Consider the following 16,142-nt stretch of genomic DNA (forward strand, 5'->3'; position numbering starts at 1 on the left):
GTGGTGGGCTAGAAGGGAGGTTAAAGTGTTTAAGAACCATCATTAAAAATAAGATTTGAAAAAAATTGAAGTTGCGGTCTGGAGATAGCTGTAGAAAATGAGGTCTTTGAGGGAGGACGGATGCCTGTGCTGAGCCAGGTTAGGCAGTAAGTGAAACACTAGCTCAAGACAAGAGAACAACGATGAGGACTGGAGAAACAGCTCAGCTCAGCGGTTAAGAGCACTAGCTACTCTCTCAAAGGACCTGGGTTCAACAAAACCCGCTTCAGGGGATATGACAGCCTCTTCTGGACTCCATGGGAATACACACGGTGCACAGACAGACATGCAAGCAAAACACCCACACATATAAAAGCAAACAGATCTTTTGTAATTTTAATAAAATGTAAAGTTTTTCCTATGATCACTCACTGCATAAACCAACTGTAAACACGGCTGTGTTTTGTGCTGAGTGAAGAGTCAGGGACAAGTTGCCAGTTCAGAAGACCTGAATGGTTATGCGGGTGTGTTTCTGAGGGCACTGAGAGCTGGGAAGAGGAGGAAGTCTTCACACTCTGCTGCATTTACACTCCACACACTTGAGCTGAGGGTCTCTTTTAGTCACTGTATTTCTCTGATTCCTTCCCAGAACCACCCAGAAAAGCCTTGGCCTCATTGTGACTCCAAAAGCTCTTCCTGACCATTCCCATAATTTTATGATTTTAATGATTTTCAAAATGCTTAAGAATCCTAAATTATATCTCTGTTCTTGACTCATATCCTAAACAGCAGGACTTAATCAACTTGAGTGTTTATACTTAAGTTCAATACAATAAATAAATAAACAATAAACCGCCATCCTCCTCTACTCTGAACCACCACCTCATTGGCCAGTAAACCATGTTTCATCTTACTCAAATCCTCGTTTATTTCTGAGCCGTAGCATTACCCATCTGGCCACTAACCATGCCTGGGAGCTTCTTCAAATCTGACCATACACAAAGTCTGTTTCATTAACACATCTTGGAGTTTTTCTCTTACTTCCATACTTCGGTTCAAACTTACTTTCTCTACCTATCATGTCCTCCATTATTCAATGGCTTAACTGTCAATGGATGACTTGCATCCGCCCTTATTAGCGTATCTCAGAATTACGGGCTGGGGACATACGTGGTGGTAGTGTGCTGCCCAGCATACATATGTTCTCGGGTTCAATACATAACACTGCAAAAATAAATGAATAAATGAGCAAACAGATAAATAAAGTGCTCCTAAAAATTAAGCAGTGTAGAGAAATCTTCTAAAAGGAAAACTTTTCTAGAACTGCTACATCCCTGACAAACCTAAGTATATACAGACACAGCGAAGAACACCCACTTTGGGTTGGTGTAATTTAGTCACAGAGTACTTCCTATTCTGCAGAAAGCACTGAGGTAGAGAAGCAAGCAAACAAAACAAACAGGAACAAGAAACAAGGAAGAAACTGTAAACTTCTTAAAATTACAACATTTGCAGTCCCAGATGCAAAGCCCAGACCCCAGCTCTATGTGCAATGCTCTGCTGAAGTTGGTGCAGGTTCCTTCCATGTGGGTGCTGATTTAGCGTCATCAGCGACATGTTTTCAGCTATTCACATCTAAGTCTTACATCACTAAAGGCTCTTCACCTCCAGTACTGTCCAGACCTTTTACTGGGAATGCTTCCCCATTCATCACAAGCCCTGACACTATTAGTGCTTACCACACCTCCTTTTAAATAAGTAGCTACATAATAAAGGTTTCTAAATGAAAAGTTAACATGCTATGAAAATTCAAACTCACTTAAAAGAGAGCTGTCTTACAGAAAGAAAAACATCCCAAGAACTCTGACCACGGATTCACAAATCTACTAGATTTATGGTTTATTTCTCTGTCACTCTCATCTTGGTTCTGATCTGTTACATGATAGGTTCATCCTCAAGCTGCCTTCAATCTTTGCAACAAAAATAACTGCCCAGCAGTGAAATGCACTTATTCAACAGCTCAGCATTTCTACGGCACTAAACAGAAGACAGTTGAGTCTCTTCCAGTAGATTTTAACCTGGAAGCCTTCTTATTTATTTCTAACTAGAGTATGCTTTATGAGGTAGAGGGGAGAGGTGGAATGTCTTCTTAAATGTGTATAAGTACTTTGCCTGCATGGATATATGTGCCCCATGTGCATGCTCAATACCTAGAGGTCAGAAGAGGGTGTTGGATACTCTGGAACTGGACTTATGGATGACAGGTGGGAACTGCCATGTGGATGCTAGGGAAACCAAGCCTGAGTTCTCTGTAGGAGCAACAAGTGCTCTTAACCAATGAGCCATCTCTCCAGGCCCAAGGTGGAGAATATTCAAGCTAGATTAAGCCAACAAAGCACTCAGGAGATAGAATTCAATTAGTTCGTCTATATCCAGAGGGTTCTGGGTGAAGAATGTAAACTATCAATAAAGAAAGGAAAATAATGTCTGCTACAGAAGGAATGGATATGCCCATTAGTAGAACTCCTACAGATTACTTTTCTTTAATGTTTATAAATTAGAAATGGTGGCACATGTCTGTCATTCCAACAGGCAGGTGAAGGAAGCAGGAGGTTCAGGAGGTCAAGACCAGCTTCACCTATATAATAAGTTCAAGGCTAGCTTGCGGTACATGAGACTATTCTAAAAATAAACACAAACTGGCTTTAAATGTTGCTTCCTTTTATGAAAACTCATGTTTCTGCTTTTATCAAATATATCTTTTATACCTTATGAGAAAAAGTTGAAACAAATTTTTCAAAATTCCCAATTAATTACTCATAGAGCACCACAGTGTTATGGAAAGAAAAAATGTGAAATTTAACTTACTTTCAACTTAGATAATATAATGTATTTACTTTCAACTTAGGTAATATAATGTATTCATAAAACGCAAAGGAAGTATGGGGATGCCTTGAAGACTTTTTACATGTCAGGTAAATGCTAAGATCTAAAGTCAAACGCACACTTGAGAGTGCTAAAAAGATACAGAATAGCCCTTAAAGGACAATATGCTCATAAAACAATTACACGTTGAAACCAATAAAATATTCTGTAACATTCAATTACCCGAAAATTATAGTTTCAATGAGCACATATGACATTTTATTCCAAACTCACAGTTTCTAAGAAATCAACTTTCTTTAGTAAGTAAAATGGAAGACTAGAATGCAGGGTGCACATAGATGGCAATATCCATACATTGTGCCTTTCTCTTTCCCAGCCTTTTCTTCAGACTTTAAACTTCAGTAAGGATCTAGTTCACCAGTCCTAGGCATACAGTTTTATGTACAGTGGCTAGAAAGATAGGTGAGATGCAACTGTAATCTTTTAGGATTTACTTACAAAAGAGTGGGGAAAACTCAAAAATACAACAGAAAGTAAAAAGGACGAGTTAAAGAAAAAGAGTAAGTGGATGGACGGAATGAACGGACAAACGGATGGGGGAGTGAAAGCATCTGGGACCTCACTCATGATAAACGGGCTGAGAAGAATTCAGGGCGGAGTTAATATAAGACAGGATTCTAAATGGGGGAAGGAGGGAGTCAGTGGGGAAAAGGGGACCCTGAGGATCCGGAGCATGAAAGGTGGAAGCAGGGCATGTTGAAGACTAACGTATGATTGCTGTCTAAATAAACTGTGTGAGGATGAGGAAGCCAGAGAGGTAGAAGATCAAGCAGGTATGAGTGCTATCCTAAGAAATTTAATAATAACAACCAAGAGTGCTAATTTACTTATGTCATTGATAAGTACCAAAAGTCAGGCACCATGTTAAAACCCAGTGTAGGATAGTGCACCAGAAGATGGGGAAGAAAAAGAAATCTAGTAAGGACAGGAAGCAGCAGGAGAGCAAAGGCAGCCACAGAGTCACAGAAGCAGTGTGATGTAACCATTAACAAGACAAAAGAATAGGAATGTGCGCAGAGTGTGGTTCAATGACAAGAAGTCTATCTGAACTATGTGGGATATATTCTGGTAGAGGTGTTACACAGGCTGATGGAAACCAGAGTGGATGACACAGATAAAGCCACTGGCATCATGCTAAGGCCAAAAGCAAGGGGAGTGGCAGAGTGCAGGGAAGAGTAGGAGGAAAGCACTGGAGACAAACCACGCTCACACATAAAGAACAGGCCTCCTGAGAGAGGAGACACACTAACAGTGTGCTACAAAACTCAAAATGAGAAACTGTCAAGGGGGAAGGAATGGTCAATAGCCCCAAGTAATGATGTAGACAGATAATGGGTTACCTTTCTGCATCTTTCTGCAGGATGCTATTATAAAAGGAGACTTACAGATGGATACACAGGGAGTCACATTCAATCCACCTTTACCCTCTCACTGAACCTTCTGAACCTCCTCATGTGTAAAGTGAACTACTGATTTATTTCATTCTTTTCTTCACAACAGTATCTTGATATGTAGCCCAGGCCAGCCTGAAACTATGTAGATCAGGATAGCCTCAAACGCAGAGACCTGACTACCTCTGCCTCCCAAGTGCTGTGGGTGACACTACACCTGGACTCTTTCTTTCTGCGACAGTCTTGTTAGGTAGCTCAGTCTGGTGTGGAACTTGAGATCCTCTTGCCTCAGCCTACTAAGTGCTAGATTCTAGGCGTGCCTAGCTATAAAACATTTAAAGTGGTATGTTAAAAGATGCAGTTTCCTACACTTGTAAAAGTTATATTTTATTCAATCAAGTTAACTTCATGAAAAGAAAGGTAGTTTCTATCTTTGTTAGTTTTCTGCCATGTTTTACTCTTAAGAGATTAATAAACTGGTCTGGACTATTAGCACAAACCTACTTTGTACTTGGTTAAAAGTAAGCTACCTCAGAGGAAAGAGAGAAAAAGACTCAAGATGACTTGAAGCCATGGACTGTGTCTTTCACTTCTGTGTCATCAAAGCACAATGCCATAATCCATATGATGCAAATACTTATGCATTTGTCTCTATTCTTATAATTTCAATCCATAAGACAGGAATTTATTCTATTGCACATATGAGGAGAAAGACCACCCATCAAGAGGGAAATAACAGTACTACATTATAAGCGTCTACACTAAAACAGCGTTCAACTAAGCACAGCTAGCTTATCCAGCCTCTATTCTTCATGGTCCTGAAAATGAGGTCTGAACCCACACAGAGGCAAGAACCCTAGCCTCAGATCCCTAATGAAAGACCCAAGAACCTTGCTGTGGCAATAAAAGGCATTCTGTCACCAGGTCTTCAGCAGCTACCAGTGAACATGGAACCAAAACTCTACCATGGAGAACCTCTGATTTAGGCAAAAAACCTCTGCCAAGGTGCCAAATAATAACAGAAAGCTGGAAAGCACACAGCCTGGAACCACTATTGTTATTTATGCTTTACTGATTCTGTGATATAGAGAGATGGGTCTGCAGGATGACTCTGTAGTAAAGGTGCTTATCACCAGGTGTGAGTCTGCCTGTCTGCGGATCTCAAATGCCTGATGCCAGTAAGGTTAGACGAGGGCATCGTCGTCCTCTTCAATTCAAGTTAGAGTTAAGAGCAACATATGCACGCTAGGAATCAACCCAGGTCCTCTGGAAGAGCAGCCAGTGCTTCTAACCACTGAGCCATCTGTCCAGCCCCAGTAAGACTCTTTCATTCAGCAAATCCTTATGGGACATGCACCATATACAAGAGCGTAGATTAGAGACGATCACAAGAATGATGCTTGCCAGCACTGCAAAGGCTGGAGCAATTACTAAGCGCTATCTGCACAGTGATCTAGTAGAAACTAAGGAGCTTTAATGAGAGTTTCAGGATTAGTAATGGAGTGAGTTCTAAAACTTTGTAAGTTACCTGTTGGAAGAGTGTTTTTTCCTAATAAAAATACCACAGAAGGTATCAATTAAATTCTAAGGGTAAAGCACAGAAGCCTATAGCACAGAGGATGCACAGCTCTTAACATGATTGATAGGTCCAGGAACAGCCACAGTTCTATAAATTACTGCTGAAATTACAGTAGGATTTGATGTTTTCTAAATGATTTCTTACAGTAAAAATAACCTCTCTGTCTCTGTAAGGGGGTGTGTGTGTGTGTGTGTGTGTGTGTGTGTGTGTGTGTGTGTGTGTGTGTGTAGAGAGAGAGAGAGAGAGAGAGAGAGAGAGAGAGAGAAATAGCACACGTGTGCAGGGCTGGGGATATTTCAACAGAATCCCACTCTGTAGCCCCAGGCTGACCTCAAATTCATGGCCACGCTCCTGCCTCATCACTCTGGGAGCAGGAATTACAGGTGTGACCCATCATACCAGGTAAAACACCCTAATTCTTTAAAATTATCGGCTATAACTTTCAACAGACAGATGATAGAGAGACAACAAAGAATATCAATACCACAGCAAACTAGTAGTTCTCTGAAATAAAACATAGTATCTTCCTCAAAGTGATAGTTATGGGCTCCATCCTGGGTACTAGCTCATTAAAGAAATTGGAATTCCCTGAAAACAGGCACTCACAGAAAACTTCAAGATGCCTGATAAGTTTACATTCTAAACTTTACTAGTCAAGTTCTAATTATAAAACTTGTTACAGTAAGCATATAGTTATAAGTGGAAAAATATGAACTCACTTTGTAACTTTTAATAGCAAGTAGTATGTTAAACTGCAGATATACTAAGCTAAATTAACTAGAAAATAAAATTAAATAACTATTTTTACCTATCTTTGAACTACATTATTTTTTAAATGTTTTAGATTTATGCACTTTTATTTGTATGGGTGTTTTCTTTGTATGTATGCCTGTACACCACATGTGTGCCTGGTATCTTCGAAGGCCTGAAGATGGGGGTCAGATCCCTTGAAACTGGAATTATATAAGGTTGTGAGCAACCAGGTAGGTGCTGGGAATTGAACAAGGGACTTCTGGAAGAGCAACAAGTGCTCTTAACAGCCGAGCCAGCCCACATTATTTTATTCCTTTTTTCTTTTTTTTTTCGGAGCTGGGGACCGAACCCAGGGCCTTGCAAGCGCTTGCCTAGCAAGCGCTCTACCACTGAGCTAAATCCCCAACCCCCCACATTATTTTAAAAAGGGCAGTTTTTAAAATATTTCAACAAAAAATGGAATCTTAAGAGAAAAAAGTCAGAGATTAGTGATTACACTAAATATTTCAATTCAGTATCAGGAAATTTTTATAGGAATACACTGAGCTTGCAGATACTCTTCCTGTGAGCCGCCGCCACCATCGTCATCTTCATCTTCCACCACCACCACCACCACCACCATCCTCCTCATCATCCTTATATCGGCTTTTGAAACAAGGTCTCTTTATGTAGCCCAGGCTGTCTCGGTGTCCACTCTCTAACTCACTGAGATCCACTTGCATCTGAGTACTGGGGATAAAAATTTGGCCACCACACCCGGCCTCCTATACTGGTACCACATTTTAACCCTATTCTACAGCTGAAGAAGCAAACGTATGGACCCAAGAGGTTATACTCAGGTGCATTCGTTTTGCGAAAAATCCTACTAGAATACTGCTTGTGGGGGGTTTAACAGAGTTATTGTAGGCCTTGACCATTTGCTGTTTGTGTTCTAGTTTATTGCAACGATGAGATTGAGAGTTAGGCTGAATAACACAGACAAGAAGGAAATGTTTCCAAGCGAGTGATACCCACACACTATGCACACTTATGTGTGGAGTACAGATTCCGCTACAGAGGTGGATATTCATTTTTACGAGCAATACACCTAAATCGGTTCACTCAAGGAACTTCTTTCCGAAATAAACACAAGAGAATGGAAGAAATCAAATCTCCTTGGAACTCTCAAAGGAAGTCTACAAACAGCATTTGTGGAACAATCACCAACTTAAACCTAACTGGCGGAATGAAAATTAGTATAGGGCTGGGGAATCGAAAAGGAACCCGGTCTACTAGGACCAGCCAGGGAGCGCTCGCGACGTTCCCCCTGACGTCGTCTGAGGCATACCTCCTTGACAGGTGGGAACTTCTTCTTGCATTCTAGTGACAAGGCCCGCAGATCGCTCTGCATATTCTCCAGCAGTTTCTTCACAGCCTCGGGGCTGTTGGTGCAGGACATGGTCCCCCCGGGGTCCCCGCCGATCTGGACCAGAGCGACCAAGCAAGCACTGTCAGTTGCTTGTGCGACCAGCAGCGAGCCGGTGGCTCCTCAGCCTTTCGCAGCCGGAGCTCAGGGCACAGCGGGCGCACGGCCGGAGCTGGGCTGCGTCCCCCGAGGCGTGCCCGAGCTCCCCCCGCGTCGCCCCGCACCGCCGCAGGCTGCTCGCCGAGACCTGCCCGCAGCCGTGCCGCCCTACCAGGCTCCACCGGCACCGGCCAAGGAGCCCACCAGACGGGCAGGTCCCTCCCGCTGCCGCAGGGCCCGGCCACGGCGGGCGTCACCGGCCGAACTGGCCACAAGCTTCAGCGATGCCCACTCAGGGTGCCCAGACTTGCCGACGCCATTAGCCGAGTCGCCCACAATTCCGAGCGCGGCCCGGACACGTCAGCCGCACTTCCGGGCTCCGGGCCCCGCCCCCGTCCGGGCCAATCCGGAGGCGAGCCGCTGCAGGGGCGGGGCCAAGCGAGAAGCTCCGACACGCTCCAGCTGGGCAGCGCGGACCTCGCCCCCACGGTTCACGCAAGTGGCCCGCACAGCTGCGCAGGCGCGTCCTGCTTCCTTTTCGCGAGCTGGTAACCTGGGGATGATCCGGGGTTCCTCCCTACGTGTGTTTGCGTTCCATTCTCTTCTGTTACAGATATTTGCTTTTTTTTTTTTAAATGAATTTGTCTTGTCCCTCACGTCTACCTTCTTGAGCTCCTCCCCCGACTTATAACACTAATCAACATCTTGCTCCTACCTCCCCAGCCTGAGGACCTAAATGACAGTCCTGCGAAGTTGTACCAATCACCTTTGGTTTATTTAACTACGGAGTAGTCCCTTATTTTCCTTATCTGTTACAAGACTCCTCCTGCTCCCCTTATTGCCTCCCCCGCCCCCTTCTACCTATTGTTTTTCCTCGCGGACAGTTCCCTTTTATGTTTTATTTTGCTTTGTTTCTGCAATCTCTCCGCCCCCCCACACACGCCCACCTCCTGGACTGATACCTGGAACATACTAGGTAATTAAGGCTCAAATAAGGAGCCAGTTCATTAGATTAGAAGTGCCAAATGAACGTAAGGCAAAAGTTAACGTGAGCTTTTTCAATGATCCAGGTGAGTCTATTTTTACCCAAGACATTTCCCTGTTGTAAAATAAGCAGGAAGCAAAAATAATTTCAGGTTATTGTTCTGATGAGCAAAGTCAGCCTGTGTGGATAGAAGAGGAGGAAGCCGTGTCTGTGTTAAGGATTCTTTAAAACGGATTGATTGGAACGTCTTGATTACGGGAAACGGGAATGTTGCAAGTCCAGAATCTAATTGTCTTGGTTATCTTTTGCCCTCAAGTATCCTTTTGCTGTCATCATTGCGTTAGACCTCACATCCTTGAGATATTTTTGGAATGTACCATCATATTCCTAACTTCCAATGACTCAAAGGCGATCACTATGAGACAGTCCCTGAGGTCCAAGGCAGAAACTTTCTAGTTTTGTTGTAATTCACCTGCCTGATATTCTCAACCTCTGAGCCGAAAGACCCTTTCGCAGGGGTGACCTAAGATGGTCAGATATTCACATTACTGTTCATAACAGTAGCAAAATTACAGTTACAAAGTAACAGTAAACATAATTTTATGGTTGGGGGTCACCACAACATAAGGAACTGTGTTAAATGGCCAAAACCTTAGGAAGGTTGAGAACCACTGCACTAATGCATTTGTAAAATGCATTGATTTAAGAGTTTCTTTGCAGGCTGGAGAGATGACTCAGTGGTTAAGAGCACTGACTGCCCTTCCAGAGATCCCGAGTTCAAATCCCAGCAACCACATGGTGGCTTACAACCATCTATAATGGGATCTGATGTCCTCTTCTGGTGTGTCTGAAGACAGTTACAGTGTACTCATATATAATAAATAAATAATCCTTAAAGAGTTTATTTGCTTTGCTATAATAACTTTATGAAAGTGCTACTGTGTTGGAGATGGTTTTTGGGGGCAACCTGAATCTATGTTTCTGGGTCTTGGTCATTCATACTTGGCTACAGAACAGATTAGGTCTTATTTTCTTTGAGGTGGGAGCTGTATTTTGAAGTTTTCTGAAATGATCTAGTAACTGGGTCACTAACACAGATTCTAACATAATATTTTGGGTGTATTATAAATAGCTTTGACACAACTTACTGAAAATAATTTTCATTCATCTTTGACATCTTTGTAGAGTTAAGGAGTTCAAGTTGAAATTTTGTTTTGTTTTGTTTTGTTTTTGTTTTTTTGTTTTCTTTGAGACAGGGTCTCACTGTGTAGCTCTGGCTGGCCTAAAACAAGCTATATAAACCAGGCTGGCCTCAAACTCACAGATATCTGCCTGCCTCTGCCTCTGCCTCTCCAGAGCTGAGAGTAAAGACATATGCTTTAAACTGATGTTAGAAAGTGAAGAGTCTTCCCTGGTCATCACTCACTTAGTTCTTCATTGATGTCGAAACATAATAAGTGAGGTTCTTTTTTTTTTTCTTAATGTCCACTCTTCACATTGAAAATGGAAAGTCTACCTGTTCTCCTGATTCCTTTTAAGAATATATTATTTTGGGGCTGGAGAGATGGCTCAGCGGTTAAGAGCACCCAATTACTCTTCCAGAGGTCCTGAGTTCAATTCCCAGCAACCACATGGTGGCTCACAACCATTTGTAAAGAATATATTTGTTGTGGTTTGCCTTGCAGTTCTCTCTGAATTTGTAAAATAAAGGCAAGAGCTCAAGATTTGGGCAGAGGGAGGAGTCGGGAGCGAGAGGGGAGGAGTCAGGAGAGGGGAGGAGTCAGGAGGGGGAGGAGTCGGGAGAGGGAAAGAAAAGAAGCGAGAAGAAGAGAGGAGATTGTTGTTGTGGGAGAAGGAGAAGCTGGAGACCTGGCAAATAAAAGGTGCAAGGGATGAGGGATTTGGGAGCTAGGAATAGGACAGTGTAGGTTGGATCTGCCCAATCTAGACGCTAGATTGTTTTCATATTAATTGAGTTGTGTTTTCTTTGTACTGGCCGATCGGGTTGGCAACATATATTATTTTGATGAGTTTATTTTTGTCGGTTTTATATATGTGTATAGTAGGTTTTAATAATTTCCATCCACATTGCTCTGTCTCATTCTCTCATTCCTCTTCCCTCTGCTGAAACTTTCCTCCCCAAGAAGTTCCCTCTAACTTTCATATCATGTGTGTGAACACATGTGCATGTGTGTGTATATATATTTGCTTGTTTGTGCATGTGTGCATATGTGTGCATATCTGCATAAATGTGTGCTTGTTTGTGCATGTGTGCACATGTGCATGTGTGTGTCACTGAATTTAAGATTGCATGCATGAGTATAGATAAGAGATTATTTCTGGAGCATGGGCTATTTTCCAGTAGGTGTACCACTGAAGAAAATGGCACCTCTCCCCCTGCTACTGCCAGCTGCCACTAGGTCCCTGAACTTTTATCTATTTAACAACAAGCAATTATTCACCTATAACAGAAAAACTTGTCTAATGTCATTCTGAAATATCTGTCTCAGTCAAAGGACAGAATGCAAATGTTACTCAACCTAATTTTATATCTGTCCAATCCTGCAGGTTTGAACATTATTAATGTTCTTTTTTCTATACCTTAGATACAGCTGTTTCCCACAATTCCACCCTCTGCATTCTTTTCAGTTTATTCTCTCAGTGACGTTATTCACAGCAATGATTTTGATGACTGCTACCCTACTTGTATTATTCTTTATAACCCCACATTGGCAAATGCCAGTGCACAATGTATATCAACAGAAATGTTCCACCATTTGAGTTTGCTCATGTATGAGATGAACCCAAGACTTCATTGTAGTATCAGCTGTGAGTGAGAGTGTGAGCTTCTAAACCTTCCAACTCTTCAGTGCAACGCGTGGCATCAGATATTATGAAATGGTCTTCGGGCTCCCCCGACTTTTACACAGAGAACCACACTGGCTCTGTATGTAACCCCCAGACACCAGTGTGCCTAAGCGGGCGAGCTCATCCATCTCAGTTATAAAGTACAGAATGTGACTGTTAGGGATAGTTAGACATGAGCAAATCACTTGTCCTTCCCTCCCCTGATGTAACAAAGCCTCACTTGAATTCTTAAATTCAACACTGTGGAAATAAGACAATAACAGCAGCCTGTCGCCTTGCTATTTCTGAAAGTTGTCATGCCAGGCTGTTACTCAAAGTCCTGTGCAAGTGGAGATATACGTAGTGTCTACCCTTCCTAAACACACCAAGGCACGATCTCTAATACTCATCTAATACGTTTATTGGGCTTCCTTACAGCGTATTAGTAGGGGGAGGGTCATTACAGGTCTGCCACGTTCTTACCACCAAAAGCTCATACCTGGAAAGCCATTACCCAACGGGGGAGGGCTTTAATGTAGCAGAGGAGAGGGAGCTTCCCTCTCCAGTATAAACCCCTCAGAGGCCACGGAGGCTATGCAGAATTAAGGCAGAGTTGGAGAGTCTGGATACTCAGGTGAGGGTCTTCTGACCCTCCCCCACCCCCCCATGAGGGAATGTAAACAGCCAAGAAGGTATTTTTACACAGGGCCACAGCCAAACTCCCCCAAGATGTTGCTTGCTTGGCTTGGAGGATAGTCACTCACAACATGGTCCTGACATGAGTGTTCAAGCGACCATAGACATCTTTACCCGGATGCCTCATCAGGGCCTCAGGTTTCTCCCTGCAGAGGAACACCATCATATCTATTTGCCTAACTATCTGAGCAAATGACTCTCCCTGCTACCTCACCTGCCATATCTAAGATGACTGTAGTTCCGTCTTTTCATCCTTCATAACTTCTAACACATTCATGTCCTTTTATTCTGAAAAGTTTCCTCCTGTCCTTTCCTTTGTGTCTAACTTCTGTCCCCAGTAGACTCACTTTTGTTATGTATCATATTCCCGTTTCTAAAGAAAAACAGCCTAAGCAATTCAGAATACGGAACATGGGTGGAGAATTCCAATTTTGCTCCGGCTTTTGATGGACTGCCTCCCCCCCCCCGTGTCATTAAATAGAATGCAAGTCATTTGTCCATGATGTAGAGGATGCTAGGCTAGATAGATGACATCTTCATTAGGATCATTAGCTTCTGTGGTCAATTTGATAAATTCCCATGGAGCATACTACCGTTATCTGTAGTGAAGAAACTAGATCGGAAGTTCATTGTGTAAGTTAACAAAAAGCCTTACCTCCAAATGTGTAAATGGTTACTTACCCATTGGGGGCCTATAATCACATCTTAGATAGTATTTACAGTGTGAAGCGCTTGCATTTCTGAATTACAGTTGGGTTAAGCATATACTGCTGAGAGCTCTGATTAAAACAGAGTTTCTTGTTAGTGGTCCAGTATTATGTTTCTCATCGTCATCACTAAACCCCTCTCTGAATTTACCTTTCTAAAAGTCACCTCGTTTCTATAAGTCTCTTTCTCAAAGACTAGGTAAGATTCTCACCTAGTCCAAGAGTGATTTAGTCTCTGACGCCGACCGGAATGTACCGTAAGTGATGGGTAGTGTAAATGTTCACCTGCCACACCTGGAACCATCTGAGGAGGAGGAGAGTTATCTAGAGCAGGTTGGACAGGTTTGTGGGGGTTAGTCTTGATGTTGTTAGTTACTGTAAGAATGACCTGCCCTTCAGGTCACACCGTTTCTTGGGCTGAGCTGCAAACTGTATAACAGTGAAGAAAGCTCTTTGGGCTGAGGCGTTTTGCAAGCAATGGCGAATTTATTGTGGATTTGGCCCTGGTTGCAGATGTCATATGACTAACTGCTCGACTTCCTGCCCTAGGTCTCTGGAATCCACACAGAGGAAGGAAGCTACTCTGTGGGGTTGTCCTCTGACCTCCACATGCATGGCATGGCACATGCTCCCACCACCACGCACATTGCGTGCGTGCGTGCGTGCGTGCGTGCGTGCGTGCGTGCGTGCGTGTGTGTGTGAAGGTTTTACTGGGCACTGGTTTTACAAAGTTTTAACTATCCTGGAACTCACCATGTTCTCTAGGCTGGAGGCAAACTCCGAGAACCTGCCTCTGCTTCCCTAGTGCTGGGACTAGAGGAAGGGGACGATCAGGACGCCTGGCATACATCGCTACATCAAAGCTTGGTCCCTCTTGTGAGGAAGGGTGGTGACAAAGGGTTCAAACCTTGTCTTCTCTGGGCTGCCCTGAAGTCATCACTTCAGCTGGCGACCTGAACACAAAAGCTGTAGAAACAGCTCTGCCCTAAAGAGGGAGCAGTGGCCACCCAAGCCCATCACCTGTGCGCCAGGGTTTCAACAAACGTTTAAACAGAAGAGGGAGGGGAGCCGGTGCCATCTCCGGGAGATTTTTCCTGTATTAGAGAGGTAGAGATGGAAACACAGTATCCATAGCAACCTGCTCACAGCTCTGAGGGTTTTATTTTATTTTAATTAGTTAATTTAATCCCGAACGCTCTTCCCCCCACTCCTCCCGCCAGAGTCCTTCCCATCCCCCTTTCCCTTCTCTGCCAAGGTGGGCCTCCACTTGCTATCCCCCCAACCCTGGTGCATTAAAACTCGGCAGGGTTAGGCATATCTCCTTTCCCACTGAGACCAGGCAAGGCAGCCCAGCTATGTTCCACGTTCTACAGACAGGCTACAGCTTCGTGATAGCCACCCTCCACCCCGCCTCAGTTGTTTAGGACCCACATGAGGATCAAGCTGCACATCCGTTACATATGAGTATGGGGAAGGTCCAGCCTGGGTATGTTCTTTGGTTGGTGGTTCAGTCTATGACAGCCCCAAAGGTCCAGGTTAGTTGACTCTGTTGATCTTCCTGTGGAGTTCCTATGTCCTTTGGCGTCCTCAATCCTTCCCCCAAACCTTCCATAAGAGTCCCCAAGCTCCACCCACTGTTCAGCTGTGGGTGTCTCTGTCTGTCTGAGTCAGCTGCTGGGTGGAGCCTCTCAGAGGACAGTTACATGAGGCTCCTATCTGCAAGCATAGCAGAATATCACTAATAGTGTCACGGATTGGCGCTTGCCCATGGGATGAGTCTCAAGTCGGGCTGGCTATTGGTTAGCCATTCCCTCAGTCTCTGCTCCATCTCTGTCCCTGCACTGCTTATTAGACAGGACAAATGTTGACTCTCATTTTATCACCGAATTCTCTGGAGATACTTAACGGATGCTTGTTCGAATGGGCATTTCTTTAACAATTCTGCTATTTCTGTTCTATTCTAAGCTCTTGCACTCTTGTTTCATCTTATTGGCTTGATTTCAGCCTTGCTCTGCCAGTTCAGTTCCCTTTGCTTCTGTCCCTCTTCCTCTCAGACTGGAGCAGCTTCTTGTTGCTATGGCTGTTGCCATGGTTATGGCCACTGGGGAGGTGCTGCCACTCACTCACAGCCCCCTTTGCTGCTACTGCTGCTTCTGCTACCATCAGCAGCCAGCGGAGAAGCCTCATCTCTTCTGCAGCTCACACATGATACTGAGCACATTGCCACTCTCCTGGCCCCGCCTGCCAGCCACTTGCTTCCACTCCTCTGTAGAGCTCCCAGCCCGACTTGCTTGCCTCTCTGCGGCGGCTGCTTGCTTTGCTTTGAGGCCCAGTTTATCCCACTGTAAGTAAACCTTTTGTCAGGCCTAACATTGCACTGCCAAAGAAGGCATTACAAGAGGCCATTGCCCAGCAGGCTCACCAAATAGCCGAACAATTTGGCGGTGTAGCCTGAAAGGGGGTGTCTGTAGCAATCACAGCAAACGTCTGTGCAAACAAAGGTTCGTGTTAACAACAATCATACCATTGTTCCTTTTCCACCAGGCACGGCAATCCCTCAGTTATAAGCCACCAGGAGATGTGCCCCTCTTAGGTCTGAGCAATGGTTGCAGATAAAACCCTTTACAGGCTGCTTGGAACGGCTGCATCTGGGGCTGCACCCACAGGTGCTGAAGCGAACACTGGCTGCTTTACAGCCCTCCCAAGCACCCGCAGAGTGTTCCAAACAGACAGCACTGTTGTAAAGGTGGATTCT

General features: G+C 44.1%; 1 protein-coding gene across 3 annotated transcripts in view; it reads right to left on the minus strand.

Moving 5' to 3' along the window:
- Mon2 (MON2 homolog, regulator of endosome-to-Golgi trafficking) overlaps nucleotides 1-8,501 on the minus strand; it is a 74,563-nt gene extending 66,062 nt beyond the window's left edge. For 2 of the 3 annotated variants that reach the window (XM_032913259.1, XM_032913251.1), the window contains exon 1: nucleotides 7,976-8,501. In XM_032913259.1, the coding sequence (XP_032769150.1) occupies nucleotides 7,976-8,086 (111 nt within the window). In that variant the 5' untranslated portion in view covers nucleotides 8,087-8,501. The remainder of the gene's footprint in view (nucleotides 1-7,975) is intronic. The other variant, XM_032913243.1, reaches the window with a different exon arrangement.
- Nucleotides 8,502-16,142: the final 7,641 nt, after the last annotated feature.

Source organism: Rattus rattus, chromosome 1, assembly GCF_011064425.1.
Source record: "Rattus rattus isolate New Zealand chromosome 1, Rrattus_CSIRO_v1, whole genome shotgun sequence".
Lineage (NCBI taxonomy): Eukaryota > Metazoa > Chordata > Mammalia > Rodentia > Muridae > Rattus > Rattus rattus.